The 21,517-nt window shown below is 49.5% G+C and overlaps 8 protein-coding genes across 8 annotated transcripts; 2 read left to right on the forward strand and 6 right to left on the reverse strand.

The window, feature by feature from the left end:
• Positions 1 to 37: 37 nt before the first annotated feature.
• On the reverse strand, positions 38 to 2,089 carry N7487_007858 (Zn(II)2Cys6 transcription factor; the record flags this gene model as incomplete). The annotated part of the gene is made up of 4 exons (XM_056875588.1): positions 38 to 868; positions 921 to 1,726; positions 1,781 to 1,950; positions 2,010 to 2,089. 4 exons carry the CDS (start codon positions 2,087 to 2,089, stop codon positions 38 to 40), a joined length of 1,887 nt encoding a protein of 628 aa, XP_056727776.1.
• A 557-nt stretch (positions 2,090 to 2,646) lies between these two features.
• N7487_007859 (uncharacterized protein) lies at positions 2,647 to 3,598 on the reverse strand (the record flags this gene model as incomplete). The annotated part of the gene is made up of 2 exons (XM_056875589.1): positions 2,647 to 3,376; positions 3,429 to 3,598. The coding sequence occupies 2 exons, from the start codon at positions 3,596 to 3,598 to the stop codon at positions 2,647 to 2,649; spliced, it is 900 nt and encodes a 299-aa protein (XP_056727777.1).
• A 302-nt stretch (positions 3,599 to 3,900) lies between these two features.
• N7487_007860 (uncharacterized protein) lies at positions 3,901 to 4,333 on the reverse strand (the record flags this gene model as incomplete). The annotated part of the gene is made up of 3 exons (XM_056875590.1): positions 3,901 to 4,000; positions 4,058 to 4,104; positions 4,154 to 4,333. 3 exons carry the CDS (start codon positions 4,331 to 4,333, stop codon positions 3,901 to 3,903), a joined length of 327 nt encoding a protein of 108 aa, XP_056727778.1.
• Positions 4,334 to 5,036: 703 nt separating this feature from the next.
• On the forward strand, positions 5,037 to 6,719 carry N7487_007861 (polysaccharide deacetylase family protein; the record flags this gene model as incomplete). The annotated part of the gene is made up of 1 exon (XM_056875591.1): positions 5,037 to 6,719. The coding sequence occupies one exon, from the start codon at positions 5,037 to 5,039 to the stop codon at positions 6,717 to 6,719; it is 1,683 nt and encodes a 560-aa protein (XP_056727779.1).
• Positions 6,720 to 8,576: 1,857 nt separating this feature from the next.
• Positions 8,577 to 12,481, reverse strand: N7487_007862 (glycerophosphocholine phosphodiesterase; the record flags this gene model as incomplete). The annotated part of the gene is made up of 4 exons (XM_056875592.1): positions 12,265 to 12,481; positions 9,348 to 12,179; positions 8,888 to 9,288; positions 8,577 to 8,810 (listed from the first exon to the last, which is right to left on the reverse strand). The coding sequence occupies exons 1-4, from the start codon at positions 12,398 to 12,400 to the stop codon at positions 8,577 to 8,579; spliced, it is 3,603 nt and encodes a 1,200-aa protein (XP_056727780.1). The 5' UTR covers positions 12,401 to 12,481.
• Positions 12,482 to 13,713: 1,232 nt separating this feature from the next.
• N7487_007863 (UNC45-central domain-containing protein) lies at positions 13,714 to 16,339 on the reverse strand (the record flags this gene model as incomplete). Its single annotated transcript, XM_056875593.1, has 2 exons — positions 16,218 to 16,339; positions 13,714 to 16,146 (listed from the first exon to the last, which is right to left on the reverse strand). Exons 1-2 carry the CDS (start codon positions 16,296 to 16,298, stop codon positions 13,714 to 13,716), a joined length of 2,514 nt encoding a protein of 837 aa, XP_056727781.1. The 5' UTR covers positions 16,299 to 16,339.
• Positions 16,340 to 17,492: 1,153 nt separating this feature from the next.
• N7487_007864 (TFIIH/NER complex subunit TFB4) lies at positions 17,493 to 18,685 on the forward strand (the record flags this gene model as incomplete). The annotated part of the gene is made up of 2 exons (XM_056875594.1): positions 17,493 to 17,538; positions 17,598 to 18,685. 2 exons carry the CDS (start codon positions 17,493 to 17,495, stop codon positions 18,683 to 18,685), a joined length of 1,134 nt encoding a protein of 377 aa, XP_056727782.1.
• Positions 18,686 to 19,299: 614 nt separating this feature from the next.
• Positions 19,300 to 20,940, reverse strand: N7487_007865 (threonine aspartase 1; the record flags this gene model as incomplete). The annotated part of the gene is made up of 5 exons (XM_056875595.1): positions 19,300 to 19,401; positions 19,457 to 19,566; positions 19,639 to 20,514; positions 20,572 to 20,771; positions 20,831 to 20,940. The coding sequence occupies 5 exons, from the start codon at positions 20,938 to 20,940 to the stop codon at positions 19,300 to 19,302; spliced, it is 1,398 nt and encodes a 465-aa protein (XP_056727783.1).
• Between the last annotated feature and the right edge of the window lie 577 nt (positions 20,941 to 21,517).

Raw genomic sequence — 21,517 nt, forward strand, 5'->3', positions numbered from 1 at the left:
GATTTTAACTATGTATGAATCACGCTATATGAGACCTTCAGATAGGCAAAACCAACTTGCCTGATTGTTTGAGGGCATCCCTCCAGTTAACCACATTCTCGTCTGAATTCATGATATTCCAAATTTCCTGTATAACTTTCCATTGTCTTTTGAAATTGCCCATCGAGTAACCCTGGACGCGCTCCCACCATGCAATCCAAGGCTGTCGATCGGTTGCCTCACATGCAGCGATAAATGCTGGCCAAGACATAGGAGCTGCGCGTTTGTCGCCACATGAATATGCGTCTTTGAGGTCTTCGGCTAGCGAGAGGTTCTTCCAAATTGCTCTTACTCGCTCTTGGAGGTCCACTGGACTGGAGTTTTCGATTGCTCGATAATAAAAGATTGCGATCGCGCTATGGAATGCTAGGGCTTGGCAACGTATTATCTGAAGCATCGTCGGCTCCTCCAACGTAATGAGATGGAAAGACTCGGACTCTATGTCCCACGAAAATATTTCATCGTATAATGCCGAGCATGCCTCGAGGAGAATCGCTGGCATTTCCCCATCCTGGTAGAAGGCTAGATACTCGGCCACCTGACAGGTTTTTTGTAACAGATTTCCAAGATATGGGGTGATCCCGTACATGTATTGGATGTTGGTGTCGTCAGCGTGGAAGTAAGGCTCCTCAAAGAATGGACCTTCTGTTGCCCAGGGTCTAGGTTCTAGCTCGTGTGCGGTCGTTCGAGCCAGGAGACTTAGAAAATGGCAAATACTGCTGACCTGCCGGCTGGAGTCATTGAGCGCATCGGAGGCATGGTCAGGTCTTTGTAGCTGACGACAGCCCTTCAGATGAATTGGAAAGTCTGAATCTTCTCCCGTCATAGTCTAATTTGTTAGGTTCAATCTTATTCCATAGTATGGAGTGACAGCAACCTACATCAATTGTGACTAAGGAGAGCATCGCTGTGAGATAGACAGTATATTGGTGGGAGTTATTGGGTGCTACGAGTGCAAACTTGAGTGCCCGCAAGGCTTTAGCCCGGTGCTGCAAACCGAGGTTGTGATATTCTCGTGATCCACCCGTGACGTTCCGGAGGTGGAATGCAGCCGATGATAATATACTGTGAAAAAGTGAAATAGAGACACCTGAGGAAGGCGACGAGTTTTGGACAAGACATAAATCAGGGCAGCCCTCGAGAGCAAATGGGAGATATGTTGTGCGCCAAGGGTTTCTCGGGTGGAAGACTGGTTGTAGGAGCTCGGCGACATGGTTTTTGTAGTGATACATGAGCGTGGATGTTTTGCGGTCTTTGAAGAGAGGCATTGGAAGCTCACTATGTGGAGATGGATATATCGTGAGCGACCTTTCTTCCGGGTATGATAACGTTGGAAAATTTGGTGTATCCATCATGGCTATCACTGACTCCCAGTTCGAGGAGAAATCCATTTCAAGATTTTCTGTATGAGGAATGTCATTATCGTTCGGAATCAGTTCAAAGATTCCACTGGACAGGTCGACCGGGTCGAATTGACTAGTAGTGATCTCCGAGTCACAGTCCTGTGTCTGATGACTATTCTCCAATGAAGCGTGGGGTTCAAGGTCTTCATTATCGCCATCTTCTGATTTGGAGAATATTGCAAAGGGTCCTACACAGATGGTGCGCGACGGTGTTGAAATTGTGTCAAGGGAAGATAGAATTCGGTTGATCTCGTCATCCGAAATGCTCGGAGAGGTGGATTGTTCTAATCAAGAAATGTTATTAGCGAATAGGGCTTTGAAAGAGGGACGGGACTCACCTAGTCTGATCTGCCTGCGACGTAGGCCTTGAATATCTCGCTTTTTATCTGTCATCCAGCACAGATTTACGCCGTACCCAGCACATTCCAGGCCGGATTTCTGGCAAACTCCACACCCATTTCGTTGACGCTCGTCACATTTAACCTTCCGAGACCTGCAAGTCCAACACCTGTTCTTGTCAGCTTCAATGGTTTATGCAAGGTTGAATATACTTGTCGCATCAGTTACCCTGTGAATGTGACCGACTTCTGCTTTGTCTGGCGAAGACGTTTAGTTTGTTTTCTAGGAGCTTTCACCGGGCCAGCCATGGTACAGGGCTGTTTCTCAATATGAGCCATGACAGTTGGCCTTTTTTGATCGCGAGGGGGGCTATCAACAGAACAGCGTCACTCAGTGTGCAGTTGGAGTAACGCCAAGGCAAGAGGTCGAGACCCTTCATGTCAAGCTCAACGGCACTTCTCAATGGTGGAGCTAACTTGAGATACGTGCGGGGTCAGTCAGGGCCAATAGTTACAAGGGATAGCCGAGGGAAAGGGCTCATGGTGCAGAGATATCGGCTCTCAGTCCATCGAATGCGGGGGGTCTATATGTTTTGATTCCATGACACAACACATTTGGGGATGGCCTTGGGATGTCTTATCAACTCCTTATCGATGTTTCTTATCTTGTTATCTTATCTCCATAAGCGGGTCTGCTCGGCAATTTGGAAAGGGAAGGAGCCAGCGAGACACTATGACTTGGACACTACAACGGATGTGTGTTTAACCTAGAGATACGATGAATCATTATTATTTCAGGATATTATTTCAGAATATAATTTCCAAAAACTAGTGACAAAAATCAGGGTTCAATGCTCCATTCTATCTCAGTGCAAGTCCACCTGTGGTCCCGCAAAGTTACCCCTTCCGTGCAATACCCACCACAGCGCCACTAACACAGCCAATCCACATGTGATCACACTGGTGTAGTTCATATCTTCCGGAGATGTCGGCAGGGTATATGGGAAGCAGTAAATCACGAATGAGACAGCAATATACATGCATGCGACGGTATTGACCACAGGACCAAGCTTCCCCATCCAAAATGGACCAGGGCGGATGTACTTGCGTCTAGTGATTAAATGTGGGAATATAGCGAGGAAGTAAGAGGCCGTCGTCAGTAGCACAAATGAGCCGATAAAAGCCTCGAAGGCAGTATAGGATCCCACATAGATCGCTCCGACGCATGTCAAAAACACACCGCATGCCAAGGTTGCATACAATGGACTATGCCATGTCGGACTGATGGCCCCGATGTATTTGGAAAACGGTGTCGCATCATCACGACCCAGGACATAGAATGTCCTTCCTGTGGTAATATAGCATCCAATTGTTGCACAGAAAATGGGCGCGATTGTGAGTGTAAGAAGACCCACTGCACCTGCTCGGGAGCCAGTTGCTTGCAAATATATATCACCAAGGGGAGAGATCGAACCGGCGTTCACAATAAGCGGCAGGTCGGTGACAGCATAGAACATCGAGACTAAATAACAAAAGCCAGTCGCAAAGCCGATGGTCACTTGGCAAGCAAGTGCTCTTGGAATATTCCGTCTCGCACTAGTTGAAGGATCAGTAAAAGAACCGCCTGGGAAGGAGCCATATTACATACTCAGGAATCTCTTCTGCGATGTGGGTGACACAGTCAATAGCACCGATTGCGAATGCCCCGTTCAACATGCCTGCGATGAATGTGAATCCGTCTGGATAGCCAGTGATGTTGTTCCAGTCTTTCCACACGAAGTCATTTGACGCATATCCTGCACCATTCTTGCTCGGCATAATAGCACAGACCAAGATTGTAATAACAAAGCCAACAACGATGAAGAAAGAGCCAATTCTGCTGATGAGTGGGAGAGCCCGTTGGCAGAACATCACAGTAAAACAACACAACCAGGAGATGACCAAATAGCAAACAAAAACATGCCAGCGCTGCGGCTCAAAACCTGGATGGTAAAGTGCGTATGAATAGACAATCATGCTTCCAGTCATGGAACAGTTCCCTGCTACGGCGAATGCCCATGCAAGGCCATTCAGCCATCCTGCGAACCAACCACACAATCTGCCATAACGAGGGCCAGCGGTTATAGTAGCCCAGTGGTAGACTCCCCGGATGCTGGAATGGCGGAAGCAAGCTCGGCAATTGACGCAGCAATGAAGCAATAGAAAAAGGAGGCAGTGGCGCTAGTGTAGCAGTCAGCACCAAATTCCGAGAAAGCTCCGTAAACCGTGGGGACCTACAATTCGTATATTATACCAGGTGGTCCACCATTGTAAAGAGAGGCAATCTAGGATGCATTAGTAGTGCACAATCTAGACAAAGGATCTAGTCCTTACAATTCCGCCTCCCAGAACTGCCCAAGCATTTCCGGTAGTGATTCCAGTAGCGCAAGCACTGAAGAGATTGAAGCTCTTTGCGAGTACAGGTGTAATGGCAGTCTCGGTACCCTCCTTCATCGAGCCTTGGATGGAAGACTCGATATCACCAGCATCTTCTTTGATTTCAAACTGTGCCATGGCAGTAGATCTGGATTGCAATGCAATCAAAACGTGTCTGACTCACATCTTTGAACGGAAATATCGTGACATATTTATGATTTTTGTTTATCTCTAGAGTTCTCTTGATATATTACAAGAGGAACTTTGTTGCTTCAAGATACAAGATATGTGAGAACAGGTCGCTGGCTCCTACTAGAAAATCAGGATGCGATTAGGCTCGACGATAGTATTGGCTTAGACACACTTTTATCTTTTGTCCTATTTAGTTATACCTTATTGCATGTCACATCTACCTACAAGAAGTCCATATGTGTTCGCTCGCTCCTGCCATGTGGCAAGTGGATATATTGATAAGGCAATAACAGAAGTCCATGGGGGATTTCACAACCTTGCTGAGTGCAATCATGTTGGTAACAACAAGCTGATATCGAGAAAAATCTCCTATCCTAGTCGCAACCCCCGCGCTGAGTGGTCTGGCCATTCCTAGGTAGAGTCTCGGGATCAGCGGATCTTCTATTCGCTGGCTGTTACCGCATATGGATATGCTCGCGGGCCTTTGATATTTCCCCGCAAAGCCAACCTATTATGGCTGCCCCAGTCAAGTTCATATATTCCAAGCCATTCGCCAATATAAAGCAACACTCATCCAGCTTACCCTTGGGTTCCTGTCTTTAAGAATATGAGACGTGAGATTCTCAAATTCCACGAACCTTCCACAAACATGACATCTTGTCTCAGCAACCAATCTGTCATAATTACAGGGGCCTCTGCGCCGTTTGCAGAGGCCTTTAGCGCTTGTTACTCGGGTAAGATTGGCTTCCAAATGGAGAAAAAGATACAACCTAACATCTGTCAAGGTTCCAAGGACAAGACTATTGCGCTCAACCTGGATCCTCTGGTATCGAGCAATTTGGCTGAAGCTCAGGCTCGGATAAGCACCGCTTTTGGCGCTCTCGGTGACCAAGTTGATGTTTTAATTATCGATGCCAGAACTCAGGAGCCCTCTGGGAAAGACGCAATTTGGGAGATTCCGTTGAGTGAATGGGATCAAGGACACACACCAATAAGCTGTCAGAAAAAAATGCTAGTGCACGCAAAGTTATTCCTTCAGCATCAATTCCAGGTCAATAAGGCGAAGTCCCATGAGAGCCAACCAGGGAATGGTTTCTCTGTTGTGGTCCTTGGTTATCAGGATCTCTTCGATGTTTCGCTCGATCCTATTATTTCTAAGCTCCAAAGGGACATTTCACGGCTTCACCCAAATGCCTCCATCAACTTTCTTGATCTAAGCTCCTCTCGCGAGGCCTCTACTCAATCAATCGTCGCGGCAACAGCGATACTTACTTCGGCGAAACCCGCCAGCGGCATTATTTCACTCGGCGACATCGCGAACGTAAAGAGCACCGAGAAGAACATAAATGAAAACTCCGTTGCTCAGAATACCCAGCTTTGCCAAAGGCTCTCGCTCAATCAGAAGCACCCAAAGGTCAAAATCGCTATGTCGTTTGACTTTGACGCCATCTCTGCCTTCCTGGGAACAGGCGATCATCCAGACAACAACTTGGCAGACTACAGCACAGGCATATTCGCCGGTCGAGTTGGCGCCAACCGGCTACTACGTATGCTACAAAAACACCAAGTAGCCGACAAAGTCACCTGGTTCATCCCCGGACACACGATGGAGACCTTTGAGCCAATCGTCAAGGAAATTATCAAGTCCGGCGCCGAGATCGGACTTCATGGGTATTCGCACGAAGGTGCCTACCAAATGACACCAGCCCAAGAGCGTGACGTGCTAGTGAAGTGTATGGAAGTGTCGCAGCGGCTAACCGGCAAAAGAGTGCGAGGCTACCGCGCGCCCATGTACCAGCTCCGCGAAACTACAATCGAGCTTCTGAGAGAGTTTGAATTCCTATACGACTCCTCTCTCAGCCACCATGACTCACAGCCATATTTCACGCCCAGCGATCCGCCAATCGAACGAGTGGATTTCTCCCAGCCGGCTAGCACTTGGTTGCGCCCCACGTCGCTTGCTGCTGCAGATTCCCGCCCCGCCGGCCACCCACTTGTGGAAATTCCTACTGGTTGGAATAATGAAGATATGATGGCGCTACAGTACTTCCCACATCTCGATAACAGCCACGGGCATGTTGATGCACGGGTGGTTGAGCAGAGATGGAAGGACATGTTCTTGTGGCTGTGGGAAAATGCCCATGTTGATGGAGGGGATGGAAGCTTTGTTTTCCCCATCTTAATGCACCCCGATACCAGTGGGATGACCCATGTGATAGGGATGGTTGATCGGTTTGTGGGGTGGCTTCGGGGATGGGGGGATGCGGTTGAATTCCGCACTTTTGAGAGTATCACACAGGAGTGGTTGGATGAGCAACTGAAGGCCAAATAAAGCCATAGACTGGTTTTTCTTATCCATAATGAACATATTTCGCTTTTCTAAGAGATTCAAGCAATAGTGTATTTGATTTATGGAAGGTTATACTTTGTTCAAGCATATCCCGATCCACTACAAAGTGACCCACTACATAACTACCCTGTTCTAGGTTTCGTTATACTCTTACGTATATATGAACTTGACCCCGGAACAACGTTTATAGAGTCAAAGATGTAGGATAAGATGATATCTTCAAATGTTTATAGAAACACTATGATTGGCTGATAAGCACCTGGCTCGCTGGCTGTTTCCTCGTTGAAGATAAGCATAACCATGCCACCCCTCACAGTCTATATATAAAATATGTAGATATATCCGGTCAACCTGACATGAATATAACACAAAAGGCCTTCACTTTGATTATCCAGACAAATAATACATCATGCATCTTGCTATTCCTCCCCCTCCTGTTCGCAATCCCGAAAAAGGGTTCAAAACACGCCCCAAGAAGACACGAACTGAGTCAGTCTCAACAAATGAGACCGAATCTGTACATACCTCTCCTAAAGTATCGTCGAAAAGGTCATTTCGGAGGTCTATTATCAATGGTAAGTCAGATATGGGTCATTTCTCTTCCTGCGCTCACAATATTATAGCCTTTGCTGCTCGCACCTGACCTCGAAGACTGCGGTATTGACCAAACCACCATCGTCTTTGATTAGTTTGCTTTCTTGTTATATACCTGGGCTGTCACTATACCCTATTGCTTTCTCAATGTTGCGGCTTTTTCATTGGTTTCTTTTTCGACAAGCCGCTATCATGTTCGTTCATATTTAAACTACAATGTTCTCTATTCCAAACAAGATCTACGTTCCACAACTAGTGATTGTTAATATTTCTATCTTCAATTACAAACTTATCTTCTCAATAATTCACAAATGAGCTCCACAGTCCGATATCTAGCAGACACACGAACATATTTGTCTGTTGCTCATCAAAACGGAACCAAACCCCACCAGTAACGTAGTTCCAAGCACGCCCACACCCAGGTGAAGTATGATGATATTCTCTGGGGGATATATTTTAATACGCAATCTGAGAAACATGGAGACCTGGGATCGAGCCAGGGATGCAGCTAGTTGCACTCGTTCATTAAGGGGATAGCGTTCAGTTCATTTTAAAAAGCGGTTTGCCGTGACTCCGGAGTTCATTGCTCCTCCTGCTACACCACTAGAGTATAAACAAGCAGTCTTTGAATTTCGGGATATTTTTGTTGATGCGTTGGCAAGCATTGAACGGGAGAATGGAGACTTGTCGTCTGATACGGGAATGCCGTTATCCAGTCTGTTTGCATCCCCTTTATCTAAGGTCATCTTTAGAGGAACTTGTAGCCCTACGCTGAGAGCTATTTTTGATGCCCAGCTCACCCTCCCGCTTGCTTATGGCCGAAACACTAAGTGGGAGGATTTCAAGAAATTCTTCAATGCCCAGGTGATTTTTTGGCATGAGTCATGTTGCATGGCTTTACCATTAGATGGGTTTGATGTGTGCAAAGGAAAGAATGTCACAACCTTGGACCTTAACTCGCTATTTGGGGAAAGTGCATTGGCCGAATTCCAAATAGGAAGCTACAAAACTATTAGAGGCGTAAGAGACACCCTTAGAATACCGAGTCTATTTCTTTCTCGCCAATAGAAACAAAATCAAAACCTGGAATAAACTACAGAATACCATAGAAATAAGTATAAACTCAAAAAACAACTGGTATTGATAGCTGTTGAAGCTCGCAAAAGCCGAATGCAAACTATTGACATCGTATGACGATAAATCACAATTCTCACAAGAGAATGCAACGATACAAGACTGCGATTCCTAAAGAGGGACAGGAGGAATCATATCCGGCGAGAGGTTATTTTGGTTCGTCCGCTCGAGAGTTGGGACTGTGACAGCACCCTTGGCGGAGTCAGCTGCCTGGTCAGTGACGGCCGAAGGATTGGGCGATAGGCCCGGTGTGCGGTCGCTCTTGCCCTGGCGCTGAATGAGGCCGTTGGTGATGCCGAGCACGGAGTCGACAATCACAGCGTCGATGCCTTCGGCGACTTGGTACTATACAAATAACATGGTTAGATGGTTGTTCGGGGTTTGTGGGAGTGTGAAAAGGAAGTGAAGAAAGAAATACTTACGTCGACGTTGTTGCCGTCATTGTTAAGCGCTCCGTAAGAGACACACACGAGACCCGACTCCTTAACGATGCGGACCAGCCGGGGGCAAAGGACTAGTGGTTCAGCCTCGGTAACGATTCCAAGGAGATTCCACCGGGATGCGAACCGGATAGCCTCCTGCAAACTGCTGGCACGAATGTCACCGACCGGAGAGGCGCCCGCATCGCTCAGGAAGAGAACGGGGATGGAAGGCTGCTTGAAAGACAACAACAGACAGATATCTGGGTTAAAGCTGGAGAACAGCATGTCACGGCCGCCTCCCAGGTCGTAGACCGTCTTTAGGATGGTGTCGACGAAGGAATTCAGTTCTACGGCGTATGTGTCCATCTCTTCCTCCTCGCTCTCGTGGAGCATGGGATATTCTAGCGACCTTGGTTAGATCGACGGAATAGCTGTTCTTTTGGGGGCGCTAGTAACTCACTCAATTCGATGTTAAATCCAACGGGTTTCGGGATTTTTGTAAACAATTCCTCCAACGTGGCGAATGGTGCCTGGATGTGTTCGCCGCGGGTGTTACCCTTGAATCCTTTCTTCTTGAAGTCGCGTGTGTGTTTGATCTTCTCGGTTAATTCGGCTGGGTCGTACTCAGAGCCGCCAACAGACATTGAGCGCTGGCGCGGCCCATCCCCAGATCCCTCGCCAGCTTTCACGGGTCCGGGCAAGGCATGGCGATAACGTCCGATTCCCAACTCGAGGAATTGATCAAGTGTCAAGGTATGAACAGGCGCATCGATACCCGTCTCGCTGACCAGGAAGTCATGGTAGATGACCGGTACATGGTCTTTCGTGAGCTGTACATCGAACTCAACATATGAGGCGCCCAGGTTGGCCGCGGCGATGAAGGACTCCACAGTATTCTCGCCCAACTGCAATGAATTGCGGCCGGCCATGTTCTTACCCAGCCCACGGTGTCCAATGACCATGGTTGAGCTCATTGAGCGCCAGTAGGTCTGGTTGCCAGCGATAGACATTTTCGGGTGCTTGAAAGGGGTGATGACAAGGAAGTTGAATGTCACAGACCCGATCACCTCAAGAGTATTCGCGGCAACGATGGGAACGGTGGAATCACCCTTGAGGTTGATCCGGTGCGACCCCACAGTGGGCTTGATGCTCGAAAGCAGAGCGACACCCCGGCCAACAATCTTCTCCTTCGATCCTGCGTAGGTGGGGACAAGGTCGAAAAGTAGACGCACTTTGCTAGGATCGGTAGTGTGGAAGACAATTGGCTCGGTGGAGATATTGTCCTGCACAGGCAAGTCAATCACCTCCGGCTCACCGTGTGCCCCACTAGCTGTTATCACCATCGACAAAGATGTGTCTAGCTGGGTGGCGTGTGCATTCTCCATGGGAATGCGGTCAAGGCTGACTGTCTCAAGCGGCTTGCGCATGTCCATAGTTCCCAGACTGACCAAGATCATGCTCTCATCGGTGAGATACCTGTGTCCAAAAGTCTTGATGGGTTCAGTAGTTCGTGCGCCGGAACCCCCAGAAGTTGGGCCTGGCGCATTAGACCGGCGATCAGTGAGGGACGACTGAGTCGGAGGCGAGGAGGACTCGGAACCAGGGAGGGTTGGAGTGGACGATGGAAAATCGAGCTCAGTGGGAGGAGGGCCGGGGCTAACCTCTGCCAAGCACCGAGCAATGTCAAGATGGCCTCGGAGGGCCGCGTGTTCCTTAGCCGTCCAGCCAGATGAATCGAAACGATCCACGTCTGCACCAGCGGAGATTAGCATTTTAGCTACACTCAGGCATCCGTCCACACAGGCAATGAAGAGTGGTGTCCAGCTATATGTGTTCTCGGCCAATTCTGTGTCTGCCTTCTGGTCTTCACTGCCATCCAGCAGAATTTGTGCACACTCATTATGGCCAAACCGGGCGGCAACATGCAACGCAGTCTCACCCTGTTCATCCTGGTAATTGATATCCACACCAGCATCCACCAGAAGCTGCACAATATCAATGAAGTTGGCCTTGGTCGCTAGTGCCAATACTGCACTGGACTTGGGGACCTGTTTTCTTATGATACTTCGTTCCGGCGAGGGATCGTTCTCCTTTTCGGCATCCAAGAGACACCGGGTGGTTTTGGGGTGGCCACCGACAACACTCAAATGAAGCGGGGCCCAGCCGTCATTATCCTGCCAGAGAGGACCGTCGATCCCATCACTGACATCGAACATACCCCATTCTATGAGATGTTCAATGATCACTTCACACACGACCTTGAAACCATATTGGGCCGCGTAGTGCAATGGAGTGCGACCAGATAGGTCCTTGGCCATCAAAGACTCACGCTGGTCAGAGCGCAGCGAGTCCAGTAGGAACTGGAAGTGAGTAACAGCAGGATCATCGCGAGCCAGCTGCTGGGGCATGTGCTCCTCCTTAACCACAGGACGCGGCGGTTGGAGGGTCGGAGGCGCCGCGGGCGTAATATAGCGGGTGGTCTCCGGAGGGAAGTTGAGCACCATCGACGCCGCTGGCTCGGAGTCAGTCGTGGGCTGCTCACGACCGATGGAGATAACCACACGGTGCAGGCAGTTACGTCTGTTGATATCATCGTCCTCTTCCAAAGTGTCCACACGGGTCAGGAGAAGAGTCAGAACTGCCCGGGAACGATGAAGGATAGAGCGCTGAATCAGGGTTCTGAGAACTCTAGGATAAACCGTCTCTCCTGCTTCATCTGCAGTAACCTTCAAGGTCTCGAGTAATTCGAGCAAAACATGAGTGTCATCCTTGCGCAGTGCGTCATCCACAGCGGTGACAATGCTGGTGGGCAGGTTGAGATAAGGCCTAGCTGAGCCACGCTTCAATGAAAGGGAAGAATGAGTGGAGCTCGCGTCATCGGACGCCTTATCTTCCACCTTGGACTGGTCGGTAATGATTGCCATCCAAGCATTGATGCGATCCTGAGACCGGAAAACGCGTTCATTGGAGGCGAACGGAGCGGGGTCGACCTTTGTCTCTAGATAACGCTTCTGGGCTTGGGCACCAACCTTCTTATCCAACTTCTTGGTGATCTTGACGAAACCACGGCGATTGACTTCACCATACCATTGTAAACGGCGCAAGTGGTATCGCAGATCCAAAAGGGCCTCGCGCAGGTCATGTCGATCCTCGGGTTCGAGAGGATGGCGACCCTCCATGGAATAACCATACCGCTCCTCGAGCAGTTTCAAACGGCGGGCGAACTCCGCATATTTCTTGTTGTAGAAATAATCGACATCTTCAACATTTCGGTCGAGGTTGTAGAAGAAACCTATAAACACAAAGACAAAGGCCTGTCAGAAGGGCGCTCAATGGTTCAAAATAATAAATCCAAGGTAACGAAGCACTTTACTCACCGGCCAAATCCGGGTCTTCTCCCGCTTTGATCTGCTCAGCAGCAGACTTGATAAGCTTCTTCAGGGCCTTGTACTTGATGTAGGAGGTGCTCCATTCGGGAACCGTGAATTGCGACAAATTCCGGCCGAACTTCATACTGGCGAGAGCAACAATTCCACTAGAATTCAGTGCACAACCACAACCCTTTCAAAATCCACACTTTTGTCTGCAATTTCCAACTGTATCCGGGGTCTCCAATCGGAGGAATTCGTAGGGAGTTCAACCTGAGTGTCACGAGGAAGCGATCAGGTGAGCGGGCGAACGCAGGCAATGGAGGAAATGAACCACGCCATTGAGATGGGTATGTGATGGAATAGGGAGAAAGTGGGAAGGTAAAAGGGCAGAAAGACAAGGAAACAAAGCTCCAACACCTGACTGTACCTGTCTGAGAGAGTGGGGGGGTATGGAAGGGATACTTTGCACACCTAGAGAATAAGGATAAGGATAGGTCGAGGGAAGAAGTAAAGTATAAGGAGAATGTGTTAACCTAGAAGCTCAGGAAGGCGAACCGGTTAGAGGTGTGCGCGCTGGACTGAAGATGATTTGTCGACCCACGAGGATCCTCTCCACGGTACGGTCTTATATATCTCCGCCAAGCTAACCTTGAAAAGTGACCATGATGACATATATAATCCAGGTACGGAGTACCATAATACTATATTTCTTTCGCTTTCAAATTTGCGGTGTGGAAGGGGCTTCCGGAAGCTCACAAGTGTGGATTTTCCATCCCACGTCATACGAATGGGAGGGAGAGGATCCCACTATTTAGCCCCCACATGCTGCAGCACACGGGATCGGCACCTAGTCATTGTCCGATGGACCCCAGATCGCCCATATGGGCAGAGGTTCTGTGACTCTGTGACTCTGTGACTTTTTAAGAGAGAAAGGGATCAAATAACTGGAATGTATCCAAGAATGTCGGTGAAGTTCCTTGAAGCTTGAATGGTTCAAAGTTCCAAGGATCCAACCTGGGAATACGGGGGAGACCCCGTGACCCTACACTGTAGAACTATAGAAGCGCCACAGGGCTTGGTGACATTAATTGGGAATTATATTGATAGTCAGGTGCTCAAGTCAAAAGTTGGGGGGGTTAAGACTGAGCCATTCACAATTCTATGTCAAAAGCTAGTATGCAACCCATGACACTTTGTGCGCCGAATTCCATAGATCGAACGCCTCCCTTTGGGGGGTCCTAAGAAAAAAGCAATCGCTAAATCCGTCGCTGTGCTCATGGTCAGGAGGTCATCTCGGAAACTCATTAAAAAAAGCATGAAAAATGAAAGAAAAAAACTCCCCAAAAGAAACTCCGCTGGATCGACCAGTCCATCCCCAAACCACATGCAAATGGAAAACGTAAAAAAAGAGTGTCTGCGTGGAAAATGAAAGACATCGAAAGATCATGCCTGTCATTAGATCAACGGCTTCAGGGCCTCTACCCCAGCCTGTAGCACTGCTTGGTTCTTCGTCTTCTTGAGACATGCAGTGAGAACAGCAATTCCTCCTGCGGCGCGAACAGCGGCTTTGGCGCGCGTTCCGATGTCACCTGTCGCAATGCAAGTAAAATTGCGCACACAGACCACACCTCGGTGAACCAAAGCATCATCATCCTCCTGGCACAATCCCAATAGCAGTTCAACTCCCCGTGGTCGGTCCAGGACAGCTGCTATAGCCGCATCGAACTCCGTCAACATCGCAAGAGCCCCACCGGCAGCCCGTCGCGTAGGAGCGTCATCGGCATCAGTCAGAGCCAGCAGAATGTGAAGGCGCTGAGCCGCTTGTTTGGAGCCATCCGCAAATTTGATAACACCGGACTCGCAGGTCATCAGGTTACAGACGAGTTCGCAGGCAGCTCGTTGAACTCGAGCATTGCTAGACAAAAGTAGATCTTCCACTGTGGGCCAGCCTTCCCGGACCGTGAGTTCAGGTGCGGAGTCGTCATGTGGGTACGAAGCGAGATTCGTCAGAGCCAGGAGACTTTCAAACACTGGGAGTAGGTCGCGGGGTTGGTCTGCGGAGAACGAGGCAGTGTCGGGCGATGAGAGGAGAGAGAGTAGGGGACGGATGGCGGATGTAACCTGGGGAAATCCAGATGAGGGGAAGACATGTGAAGGATCAACGGAGATGAGGATGCGGGCTAGCGCATGGGATGCGATGCGTGTCGTTTCGTTCGTCACAGGGCCAGAGCTACTCTGCTTCGGGGCTGCAAGGCCAAGTAACAGCTTCACCGCACCTTGCTGGGCCAGCGTTCCACGGGACTTTTGAGCCCTGGTCAAGGATAGTAGAATCTTTGCCGTAAGCTCATTGGTGGAAGGCAGAGAGATTCGGCCACACTCAACGAGGAGAGTCATGATGCCTGCATCGATAACGGCGGCACATCGTGCCAGGACAGCTTCCTCTTCATCTCGAATATCTATTTCAGGTGCTGCCTTCACCTTTCCGGTAGACGGGTCCGCGTAGTCCTTCAGCTGTGCCATCTTCTTTTGCTCTTCAGATAGGCTGGGTAAGAATTTGGTCAGGTTTAAAATTACCATCAAGCCGCCATAGAGTACGGATGAGTCGCTGGTGCTCTGTTTCATAGCCGCAATGAAGTTTCGTAGGAAAACCGGATCATTGGCTAGTTGATCCTTGACGGACGGCTTCACCGAAGTGTAAGCCAATCCCTCGATTGCGTGGGAGTTGTGTTCAACCTTTTGTTCAGACATCAGTCCCATGAATCGATGAACTAGTTCAGACTCGCTGTCTTGTTCCAAGACCTTACCGTTGCCAGTCGAGGGTTTCTCGGGCTCGGATGCCCGGATCTTTGCCAGGGCCACCGCAGCCAATTCCGAGCAAGTATCACTTCCATTGGTCAGGATGTGTGACAACCATTCCCCAAATTTCTTTGAAACAGCCTCGCGGCACGGACGGTTAATGCAAGCCGCATTAAGAAGTTCCAACACGGGAACTTCCACCTTTTTGCTCTTGGTGTCTCGCGATGCCATTGGGAGCAGGAAGGCCATGAATTCTTCGGACAAGAAGAGATTGGCAGCTGCAGAGGGAGCCACGGGGAAGATGGCGGCCACCGCAGAGAAAGCAACGATAAGATCGCTGACACGCCCTTTGCCAAGAATGGACATAATCAGTGCCAAAAGCTTCTTCTCGCCCGTCTCCTTGGCGACCTCAAGATATTTCGCAGTAGCCAGGGTCGCCTGGCTCCGAACTTCGAGCGGCAACCGGTTATCCAAAGATGAGAGGATCACCTCCAGCCCTTCATCGTCGATCAAATGTTCGAGTTCAACGGCGTGGACAGCGAGCAGTCGAGTAATTCCCTTTAGAGAGCGACCATCGAGATCATGGCCCGATTCCATCAACTTGGCAATGAAAAGCTGGAAGAGTTCACTCTCGCAGTGGGATCGTGTTTCCTCCGATGTCCACACGGTGGGGTCCAACACCACCGTGTCCAGGCACACCGCTGCTCTATCACCCCGATCATATATCTCATCGAAGAATGCTGTGACAGAAGTCTGAAGCTGTGTAGAGAAGTATTGCCGAACGCTGACGTTCTGTCGCACCAACCCAGATATGATCTCATCCTGTGTCGTCGATAGAGAGTGCGGGCGCTGTGCGAGCAACAATTTGAGGCATTCCAACGCCACGTTTTCCGGGGATTTCAGGCCGTCGGTTCGGAGATAAGTAGCAGCTTCTTTGCCTGCATTTTCATCATTCTGTGTAGTGTATCGGCGACAGAGATCGAGAAGCTGATGGCCATCTTTGTCTTCGTGCTGAACCTTCAGGAAGGCGGCCTTCACCTGAGGGTTTTCGGGGGCGATTGAAAGGGCTTCTCTAAGATTCCTGGAAGCGGCCTATTGAATAAGCTCTATGTCAGTATTGGGCTAGCTTCCTCCGGGGGGCGTTCAAGACATAGGTCACGTACCTCTCGGTGGCCCGCGTCGACCAGTTCGACAGCCTCTCGGGCCAGGTGTACAGCGCGCTCTTCGCCCGTTGCTTGAACCATTGCAGGGTTGCGCGAGAGAAGAACAGAAATATAAACTCCAGTTGTGGTTCAGTGAAGTTAAAGTGGATGATGGGGAAGCGTTTTTTTTTTTTTCCTGAATGAGGGGAGGGCGGAGCGGAGAGAGAAGTGCGATAAGGTGGGAACAGACAACCACTTTTTATGGGGAAAAGGGAAAAAGGAGGTCTTGGAAGAAGGAAAATCTATATTATATATATATCTTTTTTTTATTTCGGTTTGCCGCGTTGGCCCGTTTGAATTCTTTAGATGACACCATATACTTTTTTCCCCGGACCGTGTAGGATGTACATGTACATCATTGTAATATACCGGATCTTACACCTCCACGCCCCCGGGGCCATTTCCTTCACGAATCGTCATTATCAATTGGCCCGATAAGACACCAACCACAGCGATGCACGCCATCACGTTGCCGATAAGCATATAGTTACTCAGCTTACATATGAACTTACCTAGGTAGTCCTTTGGTCATTTTTGTGTTACAACCTCGGAGGTCATGTTCCAAGCGCTCCGAAGATATATCCTGCGGACTCCGGTGTTGCTGGAGCCATTCCTATAGATGCATAGTACAAAGCATTCCGCATTGGAACCCACTAGAGGATATCCGCACATCACATGCAATAGTTTCATCTTGGCGCGTTCAAGGGATATGCCAAGAGATACCATGTCCTGTCTTTCAAATCGACCGAAAAAGGAGATCACCTCTCAACAAAAGATGCTCATAAATTCAAGGTAGTTTCAGTCACCCAATCCTTCATGGTGTGGGGGTCAATCCGATTGGAGTGTCAGATCCCAGTCTAGGTTCCGAATCGGTTGTGGGTCAGTCGAAGATCCCGAAGAGTCAAGTCAGTGTTAGGTTGAAGAACATGTGAAACTCAAGTGCGGGCGTCGGCTGGAGATCTATATTGGAAAGACATAAGGAGTACGGAGTATACGGAGTAGAGGAAACAGCCCTGAAACCTTGCAGAGCTATAGTCGTTGTTATCACCTCGTGACTGGCTTATCGCTTCAATATCCTCGACTGAGTGCTGCTAGATAGAGCTTGGGCTTGAAATCTAATTCTAACTGTATATGCAGCACCTCGGGATTCCAGTCTAACCGGCCTGGCATCAGTCTGAGAGACCCCCAGCTCATAATAATGAACACCAGCCTCGACTGGTCCCCCATCTCAATACAATGAATTCTGTGGATGCCTCGGAGCATTATGAGTTGGGAGCTACCGGTCTGTATTCCCTGCCCTCTGCAACAGGTGAACAACTAGCTAACTAGATCACCATTTAGATCTCTCCCCATCCCTGCTCACCATAGTCATCGACACAAACCCACATGCCTGGGCCATCCTCGAAGACTCCCTCCCACTCTCCAAAGCAATCGCCAACATCCTAGTCTTCATCAACGCTCACCTAGCCTGCAACTATGCCAACGAAGTCGCCGTAGTCGCATCGCACAGTCAAAAAGCAGCATGGCTCTACCCAGCCCACAATACACCCCGAAACGGCACCGCCGATCGTGACGGCGACGTCGCAATGAACGGCGCAAGCGACGCCCAACCCCCCGAAACAAACAAATACCGTCCCTTCCGCATCGTCGAAGAACAAGTCACCCGCAACCTCAAAGAATTAATGGACTCAACAACTGGCGACGATCTGCGCAGCAATATGTCCACGATGCTGGCGGGCGCGCTAACCCTCGCTCTGAGCCACACGAACCGACGCACGCTCGCCTGGGCAGAGGAGCACGGTGGTGCTAACGGCGATGATGCAGCGGCTGATGACAACGGAAACGGCGGGGGTGGAAGCGCAGCCAAGAACCGATATTCAGCCTCAAATGAGGATGAGCGGCTGCAGAGCCGTATTTTGGTCATTTCTGTAAGCGGGTCTACCGACGCTGCACATCAATATATCCCTGTCATGAACAGTATCTTCGCCTGCCAGCGCTTGAACATCCCCATCGATGTGTGCAAGCTCAGTGGTGATGCGGTCTTCTTGCAGCAGGCGTCTGATGCTACCAAGGGCGTTTATATGGCTCTTGCCGAGCCGCGGGGCCTGCTGCAGTATCTGATGATGGCATTTTTGCCGGATCAGCGCTCGCGTCGTCATTTGGTTCTTCCTACGCGGGTGGATGTCGATTTCCGGGCTGCTTGCTTTTGTCATCGCCGGGTGGTAGATGTTGGCTTCGTGTGCTCTATCTGTCTCAGCATCTTCTGCGAGCCGCCCCCTGGTAATGACTGCATGACTTGTGGCACGCATCTGGATATTGAAGGTAATGCTAAGCCTGCTCTATTGCCAAGGAAAAAGAAGAAGAAGAAGCGTGTTAATGGAGCATCCGGGACGGGGACGCCCATGTCAACACCCACTCCAGGTCCTTGATATCTCTTCCGCGGAAGGTCATATCATCAAGGGGAAACCCCCTATTATGGGACCTGACTATATCAACTGCGGGTTGGCATTGCTCCTGGAACACGCATTGGCTTGGTGCTATGAGCAACACTACATGTAGCTGGTTTACAAGGAAATCATTTGGGAAATTTCTCATTTTACTAGTGTGAAACGAATAGGTACACACAGGGAAGAATGCCGGGGCTTTCTGAAACATACTCTGATCACATTGTTGATGCCCGGTCTCAGAGAAGGAGGCTGTCCAGGGACAGAAAGACAGCCATTTAAGCAATCGCTGGTTTAGTCATCCTGTCCCCATGTGAGTGAAACATCGGTGTTGAACGGCCAAGAAACACAACTGGAAATTGGGTATAGCATCGCAGAAAACACAAAGGGGAGGGGCCGGACCGAAGCAGATACAGGTGGTTGAGGGCGAAAGCCACCTTGTCCATTAATGAGTACCAACAGACCAAGAAGTCGGCAGAGCAAAGAGGCTTTGCTACAATATAGTTGTAGTTCTCATCCAGGGTGCATTGCAATTCTGATTAAATTATCCATGTCAGATTTACGGCTTATATATTCATGTTGGTAAACTTACAGTAATCTTAAAACTTGATTCGGCAACCTCCCTGGGCAATGGTTCCTCGAGTGCCTCGCGACATTAGACAAGACGGTCTGCTCGAATTGCTGGACATAGAAGCAATGGCCTGTGAGAAATGTTTAGCAACCAGCCCTAAGTAGCGAAAATGATGCAAGACTCACGAAAGAGTCGGTGTTGTGGGCAAAGTAGAGTTCGATGCCGGAGTTGTTCTTCTTCACGACGACCACTCCGAGGGCCCCAAATAGAACGCTGTTCCTCACGGCACTGTGTTCTAACAAACAAAAGCAAACAAGTGTTAGTTGGTGGGATATTACAACAGTGAGAAGAAAAAAGGAAAACGAACCGTTAAACTCCCTTTTCATCCACGCTTTGAGGGCCTCTTCCTCCATGACCTGGGTGAAAATGCCGTTGTCACCCATCTTCTGACTGTAATACATCCTTTGCGCACAGGTGCTTGCCGCCAGTGTAGAGGCAATGAGCTCCCCAGTCCCAGATGTAACGACTGCACATGTGGTTCCATCTGGATCAGTCGGGTCTTGCGGAATAACATGGGTGCCAATACCAATCAGGGCTGCAGGTCCAATCCGCCCTCGGTGCTTCATGCCAATGCCACCCGAAGAAGATCCTGCTGCGATATTTCCGTACTTGTCAATGGCAATCGCGCCAACAGTGTCTGTAATCATATCCTCCTCATCTTGTTCACTATTAGCGGCATCTGAGCTACCATCGCGAGATGGTGACAAAGGTGAGACAGGTCGCACGGGTAGGTGCGAAGTTGAGAGCTTGGCCTTTTTCTGTGTTTGATGCTCCAGCGATGCTCCTGGACGTCCCTTCACATCTGCAAAAACGGTTGAATTGGGCAGGGTCCTAATTTCCTCGTCAATTGCATGGCTAGCAGGACGAGCTCCTGGTTGAGAAACATGCTCGAGACGTGCAAGGCGAGCGTCAAGGGGAGTCATGGGGCGGCGAATCCAGGGATCGATCACTTCGCCGCGGGCTTCACTTTCATAATCATTGACTTCCGCCGCCCATACATTATAACGCTCTAGCGCCACGGGTGAAATCAAGGCTTCCTCGGGCATGATCACCATGCCATGCTCCCATGCAAAGTCCTTTGCACCTTCTCCGACCAAGAAGTTCGGGGGCACCCTTGACATGCCCATCTGCACATTGGACTTGTCATAAATCTTCCGAGCAAGCATGATTGGATTCCTGATGTCTAACAGACTCACGTGTTAGACAAAGACGTTCTGACAAAGAGACACAACAAACTTACTGGGCACAGCTCCAACCGCTCCACTTAGCCCGTGATGATCAACAATCGAGGCATCACCTTCCACCACCCCCTTTGCATTCAAGTTGCTCCCAAACCCTGCGTTTGTAATCGGATTATCTTCAAGCACCATCAGGGCTGCTTCGACGGCGTCAATGGCGGCTCCGCCACTCTTTAGGAATGCCATGGCCTTGAGCGCAGCTCTAATGCATTCAATTGTTAGATTGTGTAACCACCAAATGTATCCAAGGCTGAAACTGACACTTCACAGGCCATCAAATGTTTGTGCTCATTCTCGTGGCTATGGAAGCCCGCTCCGGCATGAATGAATATGGCACAAACGCCCTCATTTTTGGACATTTGCGACATCATAACTGGATCGCCGAGTGCAAGTTAGGATCTACCACAGGATTGTGTACGATTGATCAAGGAATCAAGTTGGGGTTGCTCGAATCTCGACGCAAGGGAAGTGTTGCCGATTGGGGCCGAATATCAAAGATGATATACCGAATCAGGTACGTCCAGAATTCGCAGATTGCCACGATATCAGGCCGAAGTGAAGTTATGGATGCGGCGCGTGAACTGACAAGTCTTTGACGCGTCTGTGGTGCACTCCCAGGTTGTTGATGGAAATGCAGCAGCCCTTGGTGGGTCCTGTACTTCAGACTGGAACGAGTGACTGCCTGGGCTTTCAAGCTAAAGAGTCACTGGGAACCAATGCTCTAATGCTATAGCCAACTCTGGCACGGGAAGTGAAGCGAGCGAAGACAAGAGCCTACGGCGAGACCATCTGTGTCGAGGAGAGAAAAGAATACAGAAAACGAAGGGTAGCACTGTACGCACCCCGCGCATCAGAAATGATAATGTTGAAATAATAAAAGACCTAGGAAGAATAAGAGTCTTAGGGATTGAGGACGCGCGAATGGACAGAATGGACAGTAAGAAAATA

Source organism: Penicillium crustosum (genome assembly GCF_028827405.1).
Source record: "Penicillium crustosum strain IBT 35664 chromosome Unknown utg000003l_segment0_segment0, whole genome shotgun sequence".
Classification (NCBI taxonomy): domain Eukaryota; kingdom Fungi; phylum Ascomycota; class Eurotiomycetes; order Eurotiales; family Aspergillaceae; genus Penicillium; species Penicillium crustosum.